Source organism: Narcine bancroftii, chromosome 1 (genome assembly GCF_036971445.1).
Source record: "Narcine bancroftii isolate sNarBan1 chromosome 1, sNarBan1.hap1, whole genome shotgun sequence".
Taxonomy (NCBI): Eukaryota; Metazoa; Chordata; class Chondrichthyes; order Torpediniformes; family Narcinidae; genus Narcine; species Narcine bancroftii.
Genome location: NC_091469.1, coordinates 103,371,740 through 103,392,412, shown reverse-complemented (window position 1 = coordinate 103,392,412; position 20,673 = coordinate 103,371,740). Strand labels below are relative to the sequence as shown.

At 39.2% G+C, this 20,673-nt stretch overlaps 1 protein-coding gene across 2 annotated transcripts in view; it reads left to right on the top strand.

The window, feature by feature from the left end:
• LOC138761980 (coiled-coil domain-containing protein 183-like) overlaps positions 1 to 19,480 on the top strand; it is a 111,676-nt gene extending 92,196 nt beyond the window's left edge. For both annotated transcript variants that reach the window (XM_069935062.1, XM_069935053.1), the window contains 4 exons: positions 792 to 957; positions 5,098 to 5,223; positions 15,236 to 15,317; positions 15,770 to 19,480. In XM_069935062.1, the coding sequence (XP_069791163.1) occupies positions 792 to 957; positions 5,098 to 5,223; positions 15,236 to 15,317; positions 15,770 to 15,930 (535 nt within the window). In that variant the 3' untranslated portion in view covers positions 15,931 to 19,480. The remainder of the gene's footprint in view (positions 1 to 791; positions 958 to 5,097; positions 5,224 to 15,235; positions 15,318 to 15,769) is intronic.
• The last annotated feature ends 1,193 nt before the right edge of the window (positions 19,481 to 20,673 follow it).

The following is a 20,673-nucleotide window of genomic DNA, read 5'->3' as shown; positions in this document are numbered from 1 at the left end:
CTGAAAAGAACCTTCCTGAGCGGTAACCATTTATCTTTCAAGCACCAAACCCTGGTAAATTTCATAAATGTTAAATTCTGTGCACAGTATAAGAATTGTCTGCAACCAGTGAACTTGGAGGAATGAGAAATGAGATTGGATTGTGAAAGAACTTTTCTGAACACATTAAATACATGTGCACTTAGAATTAGAAGGGGGGGTTAAGTTAGGTTAGTTAAGTTAATTGTGATAAGTTAAAGTGTGATCCTGTTTTCATGTTTAAAGATAATTAAAAGCAACCTTTGTTTAAGTAACCATTTGTCTTGGTGAATATCTATTGCTGCTGGGTTTTTGGGTCCTTTGGGCTTGTAACACTGTAATTTTGGCTATTAAAGCGTTTAATCGCTTCCTTCGAGTCTGCTTGTGGTCATTGAATACCCATCACAGTGTTGAAGGGCAAGTGACATATTTCGAAGTCAGGCTGGCATGGGACCTGGAAGGGAACTTGCAGACAGAGTTCCTGTGTGTCTATTGCCACTAACCTTTGTTGTGGTAGAGGTCATGGATTTGGAGGTACTGTTGGAGTAGTTTTTTGGAGTAATTTGTTGAAGTTACTGAACTCTCTGTGGAGAGAAAAAAAATGGAGTTAACAATTTAGGTGGATGACATTTACATTACTTGGGAAATTATGTTCCAGTTGACATCAAGACTTGACAATGTTTTTCACCCTTGGTAGTTTTGGAGACATTTTCCATATCTGTTCTGTTACCTTGGTTAGTTTTATGATGTAATTACTGTTTCTGTTCTTACAGTCTGGCCTCTTTGAAGGCAAGTGCAGAAGACCAGTTGAATTATGAAAAAGATCATCTGAAAGTGGTATTATGGCAACTTTACAACTCTGATATGCTCCTTCTGGCCTTTGAGAATGGGATTGACAACCTCTACTACTTTCTATATGGGATTGAAAGTACCTCTGAGGTTGGTGTTAAATATACTGGTGGGTTTAAATAAAAATTGTTATGCATTTCAGATCAATGATGACCATTTATTAGAATGCAAGGAGTAGAAGCAGATGGTGAAGCTTCTCAAGCCTACTTCATTGTTCAGCTGTTCCTTTCCTTTCATCTGATACCCACATAATACAATACATGATCACGCCTTTGTGCCCACTATGAATGTGCCAACCATGATGCTGATTTAAACTAACCAGTACATGGTCTGTATTCTCCATTTCCTGTGTGTTCATGTTTCTGTCTAAATGGCTCTAAAACTTTACATCTGCTTTCACCACCTCCAGGCACCCTACCAACCTTAAAAAAACCATTTGCCTGGTTTAGTCCTTTTAAATTTCTCCCTCTCACCTTAAAGTTGTGCCCTCTGGAATTTGACATTTCCATCCTGGGAAAGCATCTTGACTATACACCCTAACTATGCCTCTCATATTTTATCAGGTTTCACCTTCAGTGCTTCAAAGAAAACAATCCAAAATTGTCCAATCTCAGTTGAATTAATGCTCTCTAATCCAGATGACATCATGGTGACCCTCTTCTGTACCCTTTCCAAAGACTCCTTGCCTACTGACTTAATCTACATATATCCCTTTATTATCTCTTTGTGTCCTTCTCACAGCTTATTTCCCTCCTGATTTTGCATTGTTCTTCATCCATAATTTACACTTGTTAACCCAAAACTGCCTTTCTTCTGTCCATTAACCATTCCCTATGCCTAATGTATTCCCCATTCATTATAGAGTCCACCTTTTTCCTGATACAATTTATACTAACATATCTTCAGTTTTCTCTCTTTATCCTTTCTTGACAAGTAGTTGTACATTTGTTTTCAAACATCAAACTACTACTGAATCTGTAGGTGGTGGCTCTTTCCTGGATCAAACTGATCTTTGATTCATTGCAACATCTGTAGCTCAGACCAGAGTTTCTCAACCTTTTGCTTTCCACTCACATACCACTTTAAATAATCCTTATGCCATAGGTGCTCTGTGATTAGTAAGGGATTGCTTAAGATGGTATGTGGATGGAAAGAAAAAGTTTGAAAACTTTAATCGTATCTAATTGACTTGTTATGTGCAGGGTTTCATAACTCCAAAGGAAATGGGCCAATGTCATTTTTTCTCAAGCAAAATATTTCAGTAACAATTGGGTCTGGAGCAGTGGTTCTCATCCTTCCCTTCCTACCCACGTACTACCTTAACCAATCCCTTACTAATCATGGAGCTCTGATAGCATAGGGATTACTTAAAGTGGTATGTAAGTGGAAAGAAAAAGTTGAGAACCACTGGCTTAGACCCTTGGTAAACAGCTTTGATTATTTGTTCTTTAACACGTGGACATGATTCTACCAACCTTGTTGCAGAGGATTTTAAAGGTCTTGAAACATTTCCACCCACTGTAGCTTTAACACTGTATTGCCATCCCTCTCAAATCTGTTTTGGATATTTATTTAGTTGAGGTTTCTGTTTTATTTGTGTTTAATTCATTTGTAACTCAGTAATGTTACTAAAAATTAGCTAATTCATTGTATTTATACGCACCTTTTAATCTGTTGAAAGATTGTTTTAAAATAAAATACTTGCACCAGGCAGCAGAATCTTCCTTCACACTCCCAAGGTTAGTGTTTGTCTTCTCCCTTACCAAAAGCTTATTAACTTTGGATTGTGCATTCAGGTCTCAGGGATATTCCCTGAATGCATACATTTCTGACTCCGACAAAAATTAGTTCCAAAGGATAATTATTATAAGTCAGGTCCTCATTTTCAGCCTCATTTTCATGTTTTTTTAATCATATATTGGGAATATGTTGATCCCCAATTTTCTGCAAGGAATGTGCTGGAGACTGGTGTCTAGGCTTCCCAGCAACAACCCAAACTTTGTTACAACACCCCAATCGCCAAGCAACAAATCTGTAAATTAAACAAGCAAGTACAAAAAACAGTAAAAAAAAACATTTGCTTCTGGCTGGAAAGATGCCAAATAGAGCTGGGTCCAAGTCATCAGCACTGGCGATGGCGACTCCATTCTCACCATCAGGTGTGGTGCCATTCACAAAAAAGAAGTTGCCTTGCTGCCCAAGTGTGCTTAGTGTAGGAACCACGGCTATGTGTCAGCTCCCAGGCAGGAACAGTGACCTTGGGCTCTCAGCAGGAGCGGGGACCTCAGGCTTCGGGCAGGAGCAGGGACCTCAGCCTATCGGCCAGGAACGTTGTCCTCGGGCCCCCAGGCTGGAGCGATGACTGCAGGCTTTACCGTTGTCAGCGCCCGGCAGTGGAAAGATATTGAGTACTGGCAATGGGAAGGTGCTCCCAGGGTAATTTTAAACACTGCATCTACATTGAACAGTTTTATGAGTTGAATTTAAGGTATTATATTTGTACCTGGCTGTTATGAACTAAATCATCAGTAATGGGATTACACCACAGACAAATTGTTTTTTCAAAAACAATACTTTTCATTATTATTATGAATTATTAATAACATAGAGCACTTCTTTTTTTAACTCTAACTTCTCTCCACTATGTGCAAATGCAAATATGTGTGTGTGTTAAAACCCAAACCATTACTGTTTAAGCTTGATTCTGAAGAGATGATTTTAAAGTTGAGCCTCAGAAAACTTTTGTGTTGAAACTCAAAGTCTTTACTACTGTTCAAAAGCAATTATGGAGTAAGTGTGAGGCATCAGATTTCTTTAAATTGTTCTTCATAAGCAATAATGAAGATGTTGAAGCATCAAGACATCAGACCCCTTTAAAACTCACACATTTCTTTTATAGAGTTGTTTTCAGAGCAATGCTTCTTCATACAAACAATTTTCTTTCTCTTGCATGAAGATTTTGGAATCTGTTCCACACAATAAATCAACCCTCTTTTCAAAGAGACAGTGAAGTGGCTATTTTCTTCCATGATGATTTCACAAACCCAAGCAAGGGTTAAATGAAGTGGCCATATGAAAATAGACAAGTTAAACTCCCCTCTTAAAGAGACAGTCAGAAATGGTCTTCCACCTTGTGATTTATTCCATGAGATTTTAAGTCCCTCAATTCTGTGTGTGATTTCTTTCAGTGACCACATGGTCTTGGTCTAATGGCAATGTGGTCCTTACCATCTTGCATACACTCTTTGCATCATCTGCCCTCTGACTTCTTGACATCCATTACCCTCTTCCTCCCACCCACTGTGGCTAATGTTTCATTGGATGCTTGCAAATTTCCCCACCCTGGTTCAGCAGATGTTTCACCAGGAACCTGTGGTCTCTTGCTGGGCCTGTGAGGTGGTGGGGGTGGGGAAGGGCTTAAATCCTACAAGTTATGGAGTCATGCGGCACAGAAACAGCCTCTTGGCCATCAAATAATCATCTGCATTCATCCCATTTATCTGCACTTGGGCCATAGCGATCTGTGTTGGAAGCACATTGAGAGTTAGTGGAACACAACCCCCACCCCCCCCCCCCCCGCCCCCACCAAGTCAGTGCAACATATCCTATCAAGAGTCAGGGAAACACATTCTGGTGAGCCAGCACGGGTTGGGGGTTAGTGTAGGAGTGCGAGGCTCAGGAATCCTGGGGTAGCATGATGAGCAGATCTCCTCCCCCCCTGATCCCTGCACTCCCCCCAAGCCTCGGCTCATTTTTTCTGCTGGATGAGACCAGTAGTTCAGTTGCTGCCACTCCACTGACACTGGATAGGATACATTCCACTGACTCACTAGGACATCTTGAACTGACACTAGACAGGATGCATTCCACTGACTCTCAGCGGGACACATTTCATGGACTTGGCAGGACGCATTATGCTAACTCTTAATGGAATATATTCCACTGACTCCATGGGATGCATTTCACTCACTCACTGGATGCGTTCCACTGGTTCACTGGGATGTGTTCCACTAGCTCACTGGAGCACATTATACAGGTTCACTGGAATGCATTCCACTGGCTCACTGTGCTTTTCATCTGCAGCTGCTCAACTTTCCTTGCATGTAGTTTCCTAACTTTCCTCAAATAGTTTGTGGTGACCTTATCCAGAGTATGTTTAAATTAATAGCTTGTGAATATCTTGACCAGAGTGTTTCCACTGTGAGAAATCTATGTTTCTTTTTGCTTCAGCCTGTATCTAGTGAACCACAAGATATCTATGAAAAGTTACGGATGTGTGAAGAGAAATTAGTTTTCTTGGATAATGAACATGCAAATTTTGTTTACGAGGATTGGATGAGTGGCGAACAGGACAAGGTAAAGTTTTATCTTATGAACTTAAATGAGCAAGTCCTGAGGGCTGGCTGCAGCTGGGACAATTGACAGGCCTGATACTCAGAAGCCAGTTAAACTTTATGAGAGAAGAATCAATTTCAAAAAAAAACTTCAGATGCTTATGGTATTGTTAGTGCAACTTCACACTCTTCAGAAGCCAGCCCCGGTGCAGTCTGGTGCTCTTTCATATAGGCAGCATGGTTTAGCATAGCGTTAGTGAGTCAGCAAATCTTTTGTCTTCATGAAGGCATTGTTTCCCTCTTCAGTCCAATGAATGGTTCTGGCATTTCCGGACAGTAAATCGAGAAGAGGCTTCATGATATGAGCCCCTCCCAAAAGAAACCAATGGTAAAAATTTACCATTCCCAAGAATTTCTGCAGGCTTTTAACCGTAGCAGGTTTTGAGTATTTGAAATGGCCTCAACTTTGAATGGCAGCAGGGTCACATCTTCCTGAGTAATTGTATGCCCCAAGAAATCAATGGTTTCTTGTCCAAAAATGCATTTATCTGGATTGATAGACAATAGACAGTAGGAGCTGGAGTAGGCCCTTCGGCCTGTCGAGCCAGCACCGCCATTTTACAGATCATTGCTGATCACTACCATCAGTACCCCTTTCCAGCCTTATCCCCATAACCCTTAACTCCTTTGCCCACTAGAGTTGATGGTAAATCCAAACTCTTAAAGACAAGTAAGTGTACGAAGACATTCCAAATGTTCTTCCTTAGTTACATTGGCCACTAAAATGTCATCAAGGTAAATGAAGACATTGGTCAAACCATGTCCTAAAGCATCCATCACCCGTTGAAATGAATGAGCAGCATTCTTTAATCCGAATGGCATTCGTAAAAAAATTCAAACAACCCAAATGGGGTAATTATTGCTGTTTTTGGAATATCATCTGGCTCTACCGCTACTTGTTGACAGGCACACACCAAGTCTATTTTGGAGAAGATCTTTGCTCCATGCAAATTAGTCGAGAAATCCTGAATGAGATAATTCAGAATGGTGGTGTCGTTAAGTCGCCTGTAATCTCCACATGGTTGCCATGGTTACATATGTTTCAGGACCATATGAAATAGAGATGCCCAAGGACTGTCGGACCTATGAATTATTCATAGTTCCTCCATCTTGCAAACTCGTCCTTAGCTAAACGCAGCTTCTCTGGAGGTAAGCGACGCGCTTTAGCATGGATAGGCAGGCCCTTAGTACAAATACGGTGAGTAACACCGTGCTTTGCAGTGGAGGCAGAAAATTGTAGAATAGAAATCTTCCAACAGCTTGGAGAATTCATCTACAGGTTTATTTAATATTTGGAAGCGTCTGCCGGAGGAATGGTCTGAAAAGTAATTCCATCTATTAGCCGATGCCCTTTTAAGTCTACGAAGAATGATTAAGCCCAAAGAAAATCTGCACCAAGCAAAGGTTGGGATACTGCTGCTATAATAAATGGCCAAGTGCAAAGATGATTTTCAAACTTGACATTCATCTTCCTGGTGCCAAAGGTCAGAAAGTTGGAACTGTTAACTCTTCGTAGTTGCAGGTCAAAACCAGTGGGTCAAAATCAGTGGGTGGAAATACACTAACTTCTGAACCCATGTCCACCAGATACTTCCACTGGGACAACTGGTCCCATACATATAGTAGGCTTGCAGGTTTCTTACCAACTGCCATAGCCCTTACTGGCAGTTGGCCTGGGATTTTCCCACAAACGAGCAGGAAGGAAGGCACTTGCAGGCATTTACTCCCCAACATCTGTGATAATAACACCAAGATGACGTGCCCACAGCCTGCTTGCTTGTTTTGGGGCATTGCCTGCTTGTAGGGAGTGATGTGCTAAGAGCACTAGAGTGTGACATGGGGTCAATATTGGAGGGGTTAGTTGCTGTGCTTTTTAGCCAGCCATAGAATGTTTGTCTCTGCCACTACAGCCCTTGGGTCTTCAAATTAACACTTGGATAACAAGAGCCTAATATAATCTAGCATTCGCTCTAAAAAGAGCTGCTCGAATAACATATTGGGACTTACACCAGATGCCAGGAACAGCATTTCATTCATTAGTTCTGAAGGGGCGCAATCTCCCTACCTCCAGGACATACCATATACCTGTAATAAAAGTACTTTTAAAGCTGGTACGTGGTGGATGCTGTAGGAAGCCCCCGACCCTCTTAGCGACAACCTGGTCCAGGACACTAGCAAGATGGTAATAACGAATGGTGTCCAACTTGACTTCACAAAGATAAAATTGAGCTTTAGCCTGTGAGAACCACAGTTGAAGCTCAGCTGTCCAGAAAGGTGGTAGTTGCACAGCAATGGGTACAGAGTCCATGTTTGTCCAAAAATACATTTTTGGACTCAACGGGGTCACTAATTGTGGCCACTGGAATCACAGTGGACACGATAAAATAACCACACAAAGCATTTTGAGAGTGAATCTAACGGATTTACTCTTCATCAACCACGCAACCTTTTAAAAGCCAGAATCGCATGCTCGACATGTGCTGATGTCGTCATGCATTGATGTCACATAGCCAGTTTGATGCCTTCTGGGAGTTGTAGTGCCACCACACTGCCGATACAGTTTTAAATGACATCAGTATCAAAGCATTTTAGTGAAAGAAACTGTGACATATCTGGGAATGAATGGCAAATAAATACCCTGGTATTGTGTACAGAATTAGCACTTGCACCTACATTGGGATTACTGGGTACAATTTTAGGCCCTTGTGGCCATACTTCAAATACTTGGCATAGATCTCGTCTCTGTACTGCATTGGAGCCACTGAGCAGTGCAGATAAGGAAATAAACTGATGATGCATGTGGCAGCTGAACCCAAGAGCCAATGTTCATCAATTTGAGGAAGGGGGGGGGAGTCACGTGATGGAGTAGTGGCCGGTCAGGGAATTCCAGCCCTCTCCGGAAAAGTTGAAAAAAAACACACAAAACACAAAGGTACAAGAGTAAAAATTAAAACAAAGTAAAAATAAAGGTGAGAAGAAAATGGCAGCAAAGAGAGAAAAGTCGAAAACAACGGGAAGAAGAGAAGATGAAAGAACGTCGGAAGAAGGTGAAGGCCTTACCTCTCCGAGGAGGCCCGCCGCGGAGAGAGAAGCCCGTTCCCTCAGGTCAGTGGATGACCTGGGCTCGGGACTACAAAAATAGCTCGCAGAGCCGAGTAAAAGTGCACAACCGCGCATGCGCGACTCCTCGCGCATGCACGATGTGCATGAAATAAAACACACTGACGGGAGGGGGGAACAGCTGCGGAGTCAATCTCCACAGCTGAGAGAGACACCTGCAACACAGCAACAGGTGCAGAACATGGAAAATAACAACAACAAGAAAGAAGAGGGTAAAAAGAAAACAAGGAAACAACAGATGGTCAACCCAGAGGAAGAAGAAGAAGAAGAAGAACAGAAAGAAATGGAAGAAGAAGAGAAAGGCAAGACAATAGATATATCTTTTTTTAAAGACTATATGGAATCAGTGAAAGAATGGCAATTACAAGAATTTAATGAGATAAAAAGACGAATTAAGAATGCAGAGAAATAATGAATAAAATAGAAATGGTCATATCAGAGATAGGAAAAAGAGTGGATAATGTGGAAAAACAAGAAATAATCGTAGAAATGGAAGTAGAGGACTTAAAAGAGAAATTAGAAGAATCTAATAAAAAAGTTAAAGAGGCACATGAGCTGTTAGCTCAGAAGATAGATATAATGGAAAACTATAATAGAAGAAATAATATAAAGATAGTGGGCCTTAAGGAAGATGAAGAAGGCAAGAATATGAGAGAATTTATAAAAGATTGGATCCCCAGGGTCCTAGGAAGATCAGAATTACAGGAAGAAATGGAAATAGAGATGGCACATAGAACATTAGCCCCGAAACCACAACCGCAGCAAAAACCAAGATCCATTTTAGTAAAATTTTTAAGATATACAACAAGAGAAAATATATTGGAGAAAGCAATGAAGAAAATAAGAGAAAACAAAAAGCCACTGGAATACAAAGGTCAAAAAATTTTTTTCTGTCCAGACATAAGTTTTGAACTCCTGAAGAAGAGGAAGGAGTTCAATACAGCAAAAACGATCTTATGGAAAAAAGGATATAAATTTATGTTAAAGTACCCAGCAGTACTTAAAATAGTTATTCCAGGGCAACAAAACAGATTATTCTCGGATCCAGAGGAAGCACGAAAATTTGCAGAACAACTACAAAACAAGCAGAGAGATGAAGACATGTAATGAGAGTAAAAATGACCACGAACTATATGTATGTGTGTATATGGGTATATATACACATATACATAACGGTCAACCAGTTTACCTATCTCGGCTGCACCATTTCATCAGATGCAAGGATCGACAATGAGATAGACAACAGACTCGCCAAGGCAAATAGCGCCTTTGGAAGACTACACAAAAGAGTCTGGAAAAACAACCAACTGAAAAACCTCACAAAGATAAGCGTATACAGAGCCGTTGTCATAGCCACACTCCTGTTCGGCTCCGAATCATGGGTCCTCTACCGGCACCACCTACGGCTCCTAGAACGCTTCCACCAGCGTTGTCTCCGCTCCATCCTCAACATCCATTGGAGCGCTCACACCCCTAACGTCGAGGTACTCGAGATGGCAGAGGTCGACAGCATCGAGTCCACGCTGCTGAAGATCCAGCTGCGCTGGATGGGTCACGTCTCCAGAATGGAGGACCATCGCCTTCCCAAGATCGTATTATATGGCGAGCTCTCCACTGGCCACCGTGACAGAGGTGCACCAAAGAAAAGGTACAAGGACTGCCTAAAGAAATCTCTTGGTGCCTGCCACATTGACCACCGCCAGTGGGCTGATAACGCCTCAAACCGTGCATCTTGGCGCCTCACAGTTTGGCGGGCAGCAGCCTCCTTTGAAGAAGACCGCAGAGCCCACCTCACTGACAAAAGGCAAAGGAGGAAAAACCCAACACCCAACCCCAACCAACCAATTTTCCCTTGCAACCGCTGCAATCGTGTCTGCCTGTCCCGCATCGGACTGGTCAGCCACAAACGAGCCTGCAGCTGACGTGGACTTTTTTACCCCCTCCATAAATCTTCGTCCGCGAAGCCAAGCCAAAGATATAGGTGTGTGTGTATATATGTGTATACATGAGTGTATCCGTATTTAGAGGAAAATATATAGAGTATAGATAAGAATTAATAAGGGAATGAAAGGGAATACAGGGAATAAGGAGGGAATTAAAAGAGTGACCTTTATTATATATGAAAATTGAAATCTTTTCCGGGGGGGTCTGGGTGGGGAGGAGTTACAGTCACTGCAAAATCAGTTGACGCTTGCGAGTGAATTCGCAAATCCAAATGGAGAGGGGAGATGTGGTTGCCTGGCAAGGGATAAAGGGCAACTCAGGAGGGGGAGGGGAGAATGGGGTTAAAGAAGTTTTAAGTAGGAAAATAAGGAATATGTTTGATGTTTTAGAAATGTTGTCTTATAAAGTGTTCAAAACAAGAAAGCTGAAATGGATAAGAAGGAAAGGTGATGATGGAGAAACGGAAAGGGAAGATAAACAAAGTATGAAATGGCTACGTTGAACTATATGAATTTAAATATTAACAGAATACATAACCAAATCAAAAGGAAGAAACTGCTAAATTTACTGAAAAAAGAAAAAATTGATATAGCATTTGTGCAAGAAACACATTTAACTGAATTGGAGCACAAGAAATTAAAGAGAGACTGGGTAGGACATGTAACAGCAGCGTCGTATAATTCAAAAGCAAGAGGAGTAGCTATATTAATCAGTAAAAATATACCAATTAAAATAGAAGAGGAAATAATAGATCCAGCAGGGAGATATGTAATGATAAAAGGTAAGATATATTCGGAGTTTTGGAATCTACTCAATGTATATTCATCTAATGAAGAAGATCAAAAGTTTATGCAAGATATTTTTTTGAAGATAGCAGACACGCAAGGGAACATATTAATAGGAGGGGATTTCAACCTTAATTTGGATTCAAATATTGTCAAAACTGGGAAAAAAATTAACAGAAAGAACAAAGTAACCAAATTTATAATTAAATCGATGCAAGAAATGCAACTTTTGGATATATGGAGGAAACAACACCCGAAGGAAAAGGAATATTCATATTATTCGGGTAGATATAAAACATACTCAAGAATAGACCTATTTCTGTTATCAGCTCATATGCAAGATAGAGTAAGAAAAACAGAATATAAAGCTAGAATATTATCGGACCATTCACCCTTGATATTGACAATAGAGTTAGAGGACATCCCTCCAAGAATGTATAGATGGAGATTAAACTCCATGCTACTTAAAAGGCAGGATTTTAGAGAATTCATTGAAAGAAAAATTAAAATGTACTTTGAAATAAATACGGAATCAGTGAAAGATAAGTTTATACTATGGGATGCAATGAAAGCGTTCATTAGAGGGCAAATAATAAGTTATGTAACCAAGATGAAGAAGGACTACAATCAGGAAACAGAGCAGTTGGAAAGGGAAATAGTAAATATCGAAAAAGAATTAGCAATGAAGGAAGATACAACTAAAAGAAGAGAATTGGCAGATAAAAAAATAAAATATGAAACACTACAAACATATAAGGTGGAGAAGAACATAATGAAGACAAAACAGAAATATTATGAACTGGGGGAAAAATGCATAAAATTCTAGCATGGCAGCTTAAGACAGAACAAGCTAAGAAAATGGTATTGGCATCAAGGAAAAAAGACAAACAAATCACATATAATCCAACGGAGATTAATGAAAACTTTAGAGAATTCTATGAACAATTATACCAAAACGAAGGGAAAGAAGACAAAATAGATGAATTTTTAACTAAAATTGAACTACCAAAATTACAAATAGAGGAACAAAATAAATTAACAGAACCATTTGAAATAGTAGAAATACAAGAGATAATAAAAAAAACTACCAAATAATAAAACACCAGGAGAGGATGAATCCCAATAGAATTCTATAAAACATTTAAAGATTTATTAATTCTTCCCCTCCTGGAAGTAATCAACCAGATTGATAAAACACAAAGCTTACCAGATTCATGCAAAACAGCAATAATTACAGTAATACCAAAGCAAGGGAAAGATCCACTCGCAACAGCGTCATATAGACCAATATCATTACTTAACACAGATTATAAAATAATAGCTAAACTATTAGCAAACAGATTAGCAGATTATGTACCTAAAATGGTAAATCTAGACCAAACTGGATTTATTAAAAAAAGACGGACAACAGACAATATTTGTAAATTTATTAACTTAATTCATGCAGTAGAAGGGAGTAAAGCGCCAACAGTAGCAGTTGCTTTAGACGCAGAGAAGGCCTTTGACAGAGTAGAATGGAATTATTTGTTCAAAGTATTGCAAAAATTCAGTTTACCGGAGAAGTATATTAATTGGATTAAAGCATTATATAAGGGGCCATTGGTGAAAGTGACAGTAAATGGATATATATCAAAGCAATTTAATTTAAGCAGATCAACAAGGCAGGGATGCCCACTATCACCCTTATTGTTTGCGTTAGCTATAGAACCACTAGCAGAATTGATAAGAACAGAAAATAATATAAAAGGGATAAAAATAATAGATAAGGAATATAAAATCAGTCTATTTGCGGACGATGTTATAGTATACTTAACAGAACCAGAACTATCAATAAAAGAATTATATAAGAAATTGAAGGAATATGGAGAAGTGTCGGGGTACAAGATTAACGTAAATAAAAGTGAAGCAATGCCAATGAATAATGCGGATTTCTCAAAATTTAAGAAGGAATCACCATTCAGATGGCAAATGCAAGCAATAAGATACCTAGGTATACAAATAAATAAAAATCTCGGCCAATTATATAAACTCAATTATTATCCACTAATGAAAAAATTACAGGGCGATTTAGAGCATTGGAAAGATTTACCACTAACACTAATAGGAAGGATAAACTGTATTAAAATGAAAATTTTCCCAAGGATACTATACCTATTTCAGGCATTGCCAATACACTGACGGAGAAATTCTTCAAGGAGTTAAAGAAAATAATAAGGAAATTTTTATGGAAAGGGGGGAAACCGAGGATAGCACTAGATAAATTATCAGAATGGTATAAACAAGGAGGCTTACAATTGCCAAACTTTAAAAATTATTATAGAGCCGCACAATTAAGATACCTATCAGATTTTTATCAAACAAGGGAAAAGCCAGATTGGACTAGATTAGAACTAGATAAAATAGGGGAAAAGATACCTGAACACATATATAAATGGGATGAAAAATTGGTACAACGTAGGAGTTCTCCAGTATTACATCATCTGCTCAATATTTGGAAGAAGATTCATGTAGAAAGGAATAAAACAAATTACCAATTACCAAAACTAATAATGATGCAAAATCAGTTACTCCCTTTTACAATAGATAACCTTTCCTTTAGAGAATGGGAGAAAAAATGGATCAAAAGAATAGAAAATTGTTTTTCAGGAAATAGATTATTATCCTTTGAACAAATGAAGGATAAATATAATATAACTTAAGATACAGTGTTGGCATATTACCAATTGAGATCCTACTTGAAGGACAAATTAGGAAGTAGTCTGAGGTTACCAGAGGGAAGTGATTACAGATACAATGACAATCAAAAGATTTATAACAAATATGTATATTAAACTGCAAGAAAAGGAGAATGAGGAAACAAATGGTAAAACTAAACAAAAATGGGAACAAGATTTAAATATAAAGATAAAGAAGGAAACATGGGAGAAGTTATGCACTGGAATGATGAGAAATACAATAAATACGAGGTTACGTATGATACAATATAACTGGATACACAGGCTATACATTACACCTCAAAAGTTAAATAAATGGGATCCAACAGTATCTGACAGATGTTTTCATTGTAAAAAAGAAATGGGAACAACAATTCATGCAATCTAGACATGTGAGAAAGTAGATAAATTTTGGGAAGATCTAAACCAGATATTAAATAAAATTACAGAAAACAATATACCAAAAAACCCAGAGATCTTCCTCCTAAGTAACATAAAAAATAAAGAATTTGGACTTGATTTGGATGGTGCACAAAAAAGATTTGTTAAGATAGCTCTAGCCGTAGCAAAAAAATGTATTATGTCAACCTGGAAATTGGAAGATAATTTGAGAATACAACAATGGTGTGTAGAAATGAATAAATGTATTCCATTAGAAAAAATAACATATAATTTAAGAAATAATATTGAAATATTTGAACAAATATGGGAGCCATACATGAAACACAATAGAGAAAACCTACCGGGGACATCTACCACCTAAATTAACGAAAGGAGAAGGAAATGAAAAGAATTGACTCAGTGGAATTTCTTGTTTATTTTTATTGAATGACAACATTGTTTGACTGGTTTAATGTGTCTTAGATTTTGTACTTTAAATGAATGGGGGGGGGGCGGTAGGGAGGGTGGGATGGGAGGAGGGAGGGGGGGAGAAAATGATACTATGTATTTGAAAAGGAAAATGTATGTATCTTGGTCAGTGTGGTTTATGGTGTGAAAAATAAAAAATTTTTAAAAAAACTTTGAGGAAGGGAAACTTCAGGAAGAGGTTACTGAAGAATACTTGAAATTGATAGATAAATTAATTGGTAGAATATTTATGATAGTGACAAATTCTACAGCCTGGGATGAATATAAGTGAACAGTATACAAGAGATGGGGGAAAAGTATAGTCATTTAGGACTTATATTTAAGACTTAATTTCCAGGAGAAAATGTTTGAATACTGTGCTTGTAGGAAGTGGCCATAGTGGCCAACGTCCAGCTAAGTTGATGGGAGTTGTGGGTCCAGTATTTAATGGGCTATGATGCACCCACCTAACTTAGTGAGCTTCTGCAAGTTCTCTGATTAGAACATGGTTCAACCTTTCAATCATTCCTTGCAATTAACCTTTATCTTTTGTATAATTCAGTTGACAGAATTATTAGAGAAGGCATTCGGAGAGAATCAGAAGAGCAAAAAAATCATGGATTTAGTTGACTATGAAATGCAAGGTAAGTACAATGTCGAGCGTCCATTCACTCTGCAATCAACCTTCAATGTGGGCTTCTTGCGCTTGGATGAGGCTCAGTTCTTGCCCTACATTCTCCTTTTGTCTGAAAGAATGGAATGAAATGTGGGTGACCATTCACTCTGCGCATCCCCATATCCTTCCTTTTACTTTGATGCTGACCCTTCAGGCAAGAGGCCATTAAAGTGAAGCTTTGGAATAGGGCAACATGTTCATTTCCACTTATAATGCAGCGTGTGTTCCCAACTCTCCAGTTTACAGTGTAATGATGGGGAATGCTGATGGCTTCATTGTGTTTTCACTGTAAACTGGGCTCTTCTATTCATGGCTTAGAACAGGATTGAACCTGTGAAGAATTGTCCTGAGCATGTGGTTTGAAGCAGGCAGATGAATTCACTGTTGGCAGGTATGTATCATTCTCCTCTTCTTTTCCAGATGACATTGATTATATAGCAGTAGGCAGTGATGGTGTTCTTACAAGAGAGGAAATTAAAAGACGGAGTGAGCTTCTCGTCCAGGATAAAACAACAGTAGTGAGGAGAGTGAAAAAGAAGAGCAGGAAACAATACGTCAGCAAGAAGAAAGTTGTTTGTTAAATTGGTATCTGAGATTGTACTAATCACTGAAAATAAAGTTTTATAGTGCAGGCAAACACCAAGTTTGTATGTCAACAGTAAAAGGAGTTGGAAAAGTATTATTTCAGCAAAAACATATGGGAAAATAGGTTATTTGAGCACATGACTGTAATTGAGCAGCGAAGGCTTGTGGGTCGGAAGGGCCTGTCACTGCTGCATCACTAAATTATAAATTAAATGTTCCTGGTAAACTTTAGTTCTAATTTTTTAACCAATATTTCAGTTTTCTGTGTACCCAGCTTCATGGTGAATGATATTAATGCAGAGGGATGGTTTGCACTCTGTATACACTTCCATTAAACATGCGCATGGTACAGATCTAAACTGTTGAATACTTGTGTAATGTTTCTGGCATTTTCTCTTTTATTATGGTGCAGTTCAAGGCTCCTTGTAACTGACCCAATAAAAACACATTTAGGACAGGGATATCGATGGATGGAAGAATGGCAATGGAAGGAGTTTGGTTTGGATCATAAATAGGAACAGGAATCAATGAAATCATGGCTGACATGGCTGTGGACTCAGCTCCACTTAACCCACTTGATTCCTATAATCCTTAATTCCCATATTATTTGAAAATCTCTCTAACTGTGTCTTCAAGACATTTAATGAAGTAGCCTCCATGTTTCATTGGACAGAGAATTCCACAGATTCACCACTCTCTGGGAGAAGCAATTCCTCCTTATTTCTGTCTTAAACCTACTCCTCAGAATCTTGAGGCTATACCCCTTAGTTATCTCATTTGCCAATGGAAACAACCTCTCTACTTTCAAATTCCAAATTTTACATGTTTCTATAAAATTCCCTTCATCCTTCTGAACTCCAAAGAGTATTCTCCCAGGCTATTCAATCTCTCATAAGATAAATTAAATTTTATAAGTTAATTTTTTTTATATTTAAATTTAGACATACAGCACAGTAACAGGCCATTTCAGTCCATGAGTCCATGCTGCCCAATTTACCTGTGCTCCTAGTAAGTTTTGAATGGTGGGAGGAAACAGGAGAAAACCCACGCAGACTCCTTACAAACAGCGCGGGATTCAAACCCCGGCCCTGATTGTTGGTGTTATAAAGGCATTGTGCTAACTGCTATGCCAACCATGCCAACTCATAAAATAACCCTCTTATTTTCATAATCAACCCAGTGAAGTGCCTCTGCACCAAAGCTGGTACAGGTAGGAGACAGCATGAAACTGTATCCAGTACTCCAGATGAGGCATCACCATAGCCCTGTAAAGTTGGAGCAGAACCTCTCAGTTCTTAATTTCAATCCCTCTGCATTCTTAATTATGTGCAAACTAATTTTTTTATGATCCATGTATAAGCACTGCCAGGTCTTTGCACAACAGCTTGCTGCTTTTTTTGGGCATTTAAATATTAGTCTAATTTTCTTTCCAAAGAGGATGACCTCACATTTTCCAAAATTATACTTCTATCTGCTAGACCCTTGACCAATCTATATCTTTCTGCAGTCTCTCTGTGTACTCTGCAAAATTTGCTTTTCCATTCAATTTAGTGTCATCAACTAACTTAGATATATTACACTAGGTCCCCTCCTCTTAATCATTTACTGTTTGTATATTGTGAACAGTTGCAGGTCCAGCACTGCCAACCAGAGGAACACCATTTATCCTAAATTCTCTGCCTACTCAAGAGTTTCAAGATACCTTTATTGTCATGTACAGAATGGTACAGAATAAGTAATACTACTTGAAATTGCCTTCTGCCTGCCATTGGGCAGAAAAAGAGTCATCATTAGTGTTGTTGGTGCCCTTTACAGTAAGAGATAAAGAAGTAAAAAGAGAGTCCCTTCACATTCATGGGTATCCGTAGATTCACCTCCAGTGCGCCCTCAGCCTCTGTAGCCGTACAAACTCCTTAAATTTTGAATGTAGACATACAGCACAGTAGCAAGCCATTTCAACCCATGAGCCCATGCCTCCCAATTTACACCCAATTAACCTACACTCCTGGTACGTTTTGAACGGTGGGAGGAAACCAGAGCTTCCGGGGAAAATCTATGTAGATATAGGGAGAACATACAAACTCCTTACAGACAGGACAGGATTCAAACCCCAGTCCCGATCGCTGGCACTCTAAAGGCATTGTGCTAACCGCTGTGCCAACCTGCTGCCCCAATTCAATTCATCAGCATCTTGAACTCCACATCCAACTTCAGACACAATCAGAAAGTCTTCAGTGCCTGAGGCCCTTCAAGAGCCCTTGTCCTCGGCACCCTCTTGGATCCCAGTTCTGATACCTGGTTCTCATGAGCCTGTCTTCAGCAGCCCACAACCCGTGTGGGTCCCCCAACTGCAAATTACCCGCAGCTGTGTGGGTCCCTCAGCCGCTGAGCCCCTCACTGGATGGCTGGCTACCTTCCCTGTCAGGTAGCCTTCTTTTAAATGGGGTGTTCTCCCATTTCTGCTGCCCTGCGCTGTTCCGCTGCACCCCCGGAGTCTCCAACCCCTCATGGCTGCTGCCGAGTACAGGCAATGACTTCACAATTGCAGGATTTTAAAATAAGACAATAAAACCCCTGGCATCTAGAATTAAACCAACCCAGCAGCCTCAAGCGACTGGCAAAAAAAAATTGAAGAAAATAAATATTTAAAAATAAATAAGAATAAAATAATAGGTAAAAATATGCAAGTTTAAAATTGTAAAAGTAAATGTTCTTGAAGAAACACAAACCTTTGATGAAGATGGGAGCAAATATTTAGCCAGTAGAGTGCTTCGGCCATATAGTGCTTGTAGCAGCTGTTTGAATACAAAGTTGTGTGAAACAGCAATGACGTCACCCAGGTTGATGCAGCTCACCATTGCAGTGACTCTGTTATAGTGTCTCCTTATCCCTGCTTAGTAAGAGTCATCCCGGTCAGAGGCTTTATCTGTAAACTTGGCAGGGGGGAGGGGTTGGTTAATTATTTCTATTGTTCATCTTGTGGGTGGCTCTGTGGAGGGGGAGAAACCTGCAGATGCAGTGACGGTTAAATGTTTTCAAAGACTATGATTGAAAATAAAGTTAAATGGTTTAAGGTTTATATATTCATGCAAGTGAAGTTTGTTCAATGTTAGTTCGGTATTTTTGTCATTTAAACTATTTATTCTTAATGCAGGTGTATTAGTTAGGCATTGTAAAAGTAAGTTTCAAGCAACAGGAAAGTACACTTATCTGGCATCTACCAATCCCCATAGGTGCCGGATACCAGGGGTTTTTGTTGGCCCCTTTAAATGACCATTTAAATTCTGTACGGAGCTGTCAGTATTAGTACCGGCCAATTGCACCCTTCGGAGCGGCGCTTTGTCTCCACTCCCAGCTCTCCTATACCTGCACCAGCAGCAGCGCTGCTGTTGTGGCAGTTCCAGCAGTGCTACCATTTTGTTATTATCAATCCTTTATCCATGTTAATACGTTAACCCCAACTCGTTCCATCCTTGTTCCATCATCTTTTGTACGGCACCTTATTGAACAACTTCTTGAAATCTAAATATACTATATCTACCTGTTCTCCTGTATCCATTGTGATTGATATATCTTCAAAGAACTTCAGTAAATTGATTAAATATGACCTGACTTTCTAGAATACACGTAGCTTTTGTCTGATGAAACAATATTTATCAAGATGTCTCACGATTTCTTCCTTACTGTCAGCTTCAAAGAAATTTCACAATAAGGACGTTACCTGCCTTTTCTCTACTTTTTAAATAGTGGCATTACATTTGATGTGTTCAATCTGATAGGGCCATCTCAAAGTCAAGAGAATTTTGGTAAATTATCACAAAGTCATCTGCCATAATGCCCACCATTTCTTTCAGCACAAGGGGACTTTTAGCTTTAAACCCACTAGTTTGCTCAACACTTCCTCTTTAGTGGGGGGTGTTGAAGAAGTGAAAATACACCTCTCCTGGCAGAATTAATTAAAACCAGAATGGGTAAACTTTAAAAAAAAATTAGTGATACTAAAGCTTGTCTTAAACCTTACAATGGCTATGAAAAAATCAAAAGCTCAAGATGCAAAAAAAAACAATTACGAAGGAGGTTAGTATGATAGAAGAAATGGGGCCTACCTTAGCGATCGATCCGGCCAACTTGCTTCCTCTCCCTCCAAGGATGACCAAATAGATGACAAATAAAGTTCATGTAACTCCAGTGCCACTTCCCTGGGGAGCTGACGAAGAAGGCGCTGGAGTGAGGAAGAGATTTCTTGAATCAATGTCGCAGGAGCAATTGAGCAAGCGTGGGGCTCTGCACTTGCATGCTAAGGGACCAACTGTTGCATACCAGACTACGGAGCCTGCTGAACCCTTGTTGGTTACCATTCTAGTTAGACTAAAGCAAAACAAAAGGCAAGTTAAACAGACAACTATATCAACAGAAGAAGAAATAAAAATGGAAGAAAAGGAGCCTTTACGAGAAATGGAGGGAGAGGAATTGGTATATTGTGGATACAGGCCCCAATATCAACAAGTTATCCAAAAAGGTAAATTTGAAACCTCTCAAACTATTTCTCAATCTGTAAATCCTTCAATTTATTTTTATTTCACAACAAATGCAACCACTGTAATCAAATGAAATAAGAATTTGTTTCTGTTAAGACTCAATTTAATTCACAATTTGAATATATTAAAGATGAAATGACTACCATTAAAACTGATATGGCAAAATATGCTAAGGCTGTGGATAAGGTTAAAGCCAAAGTT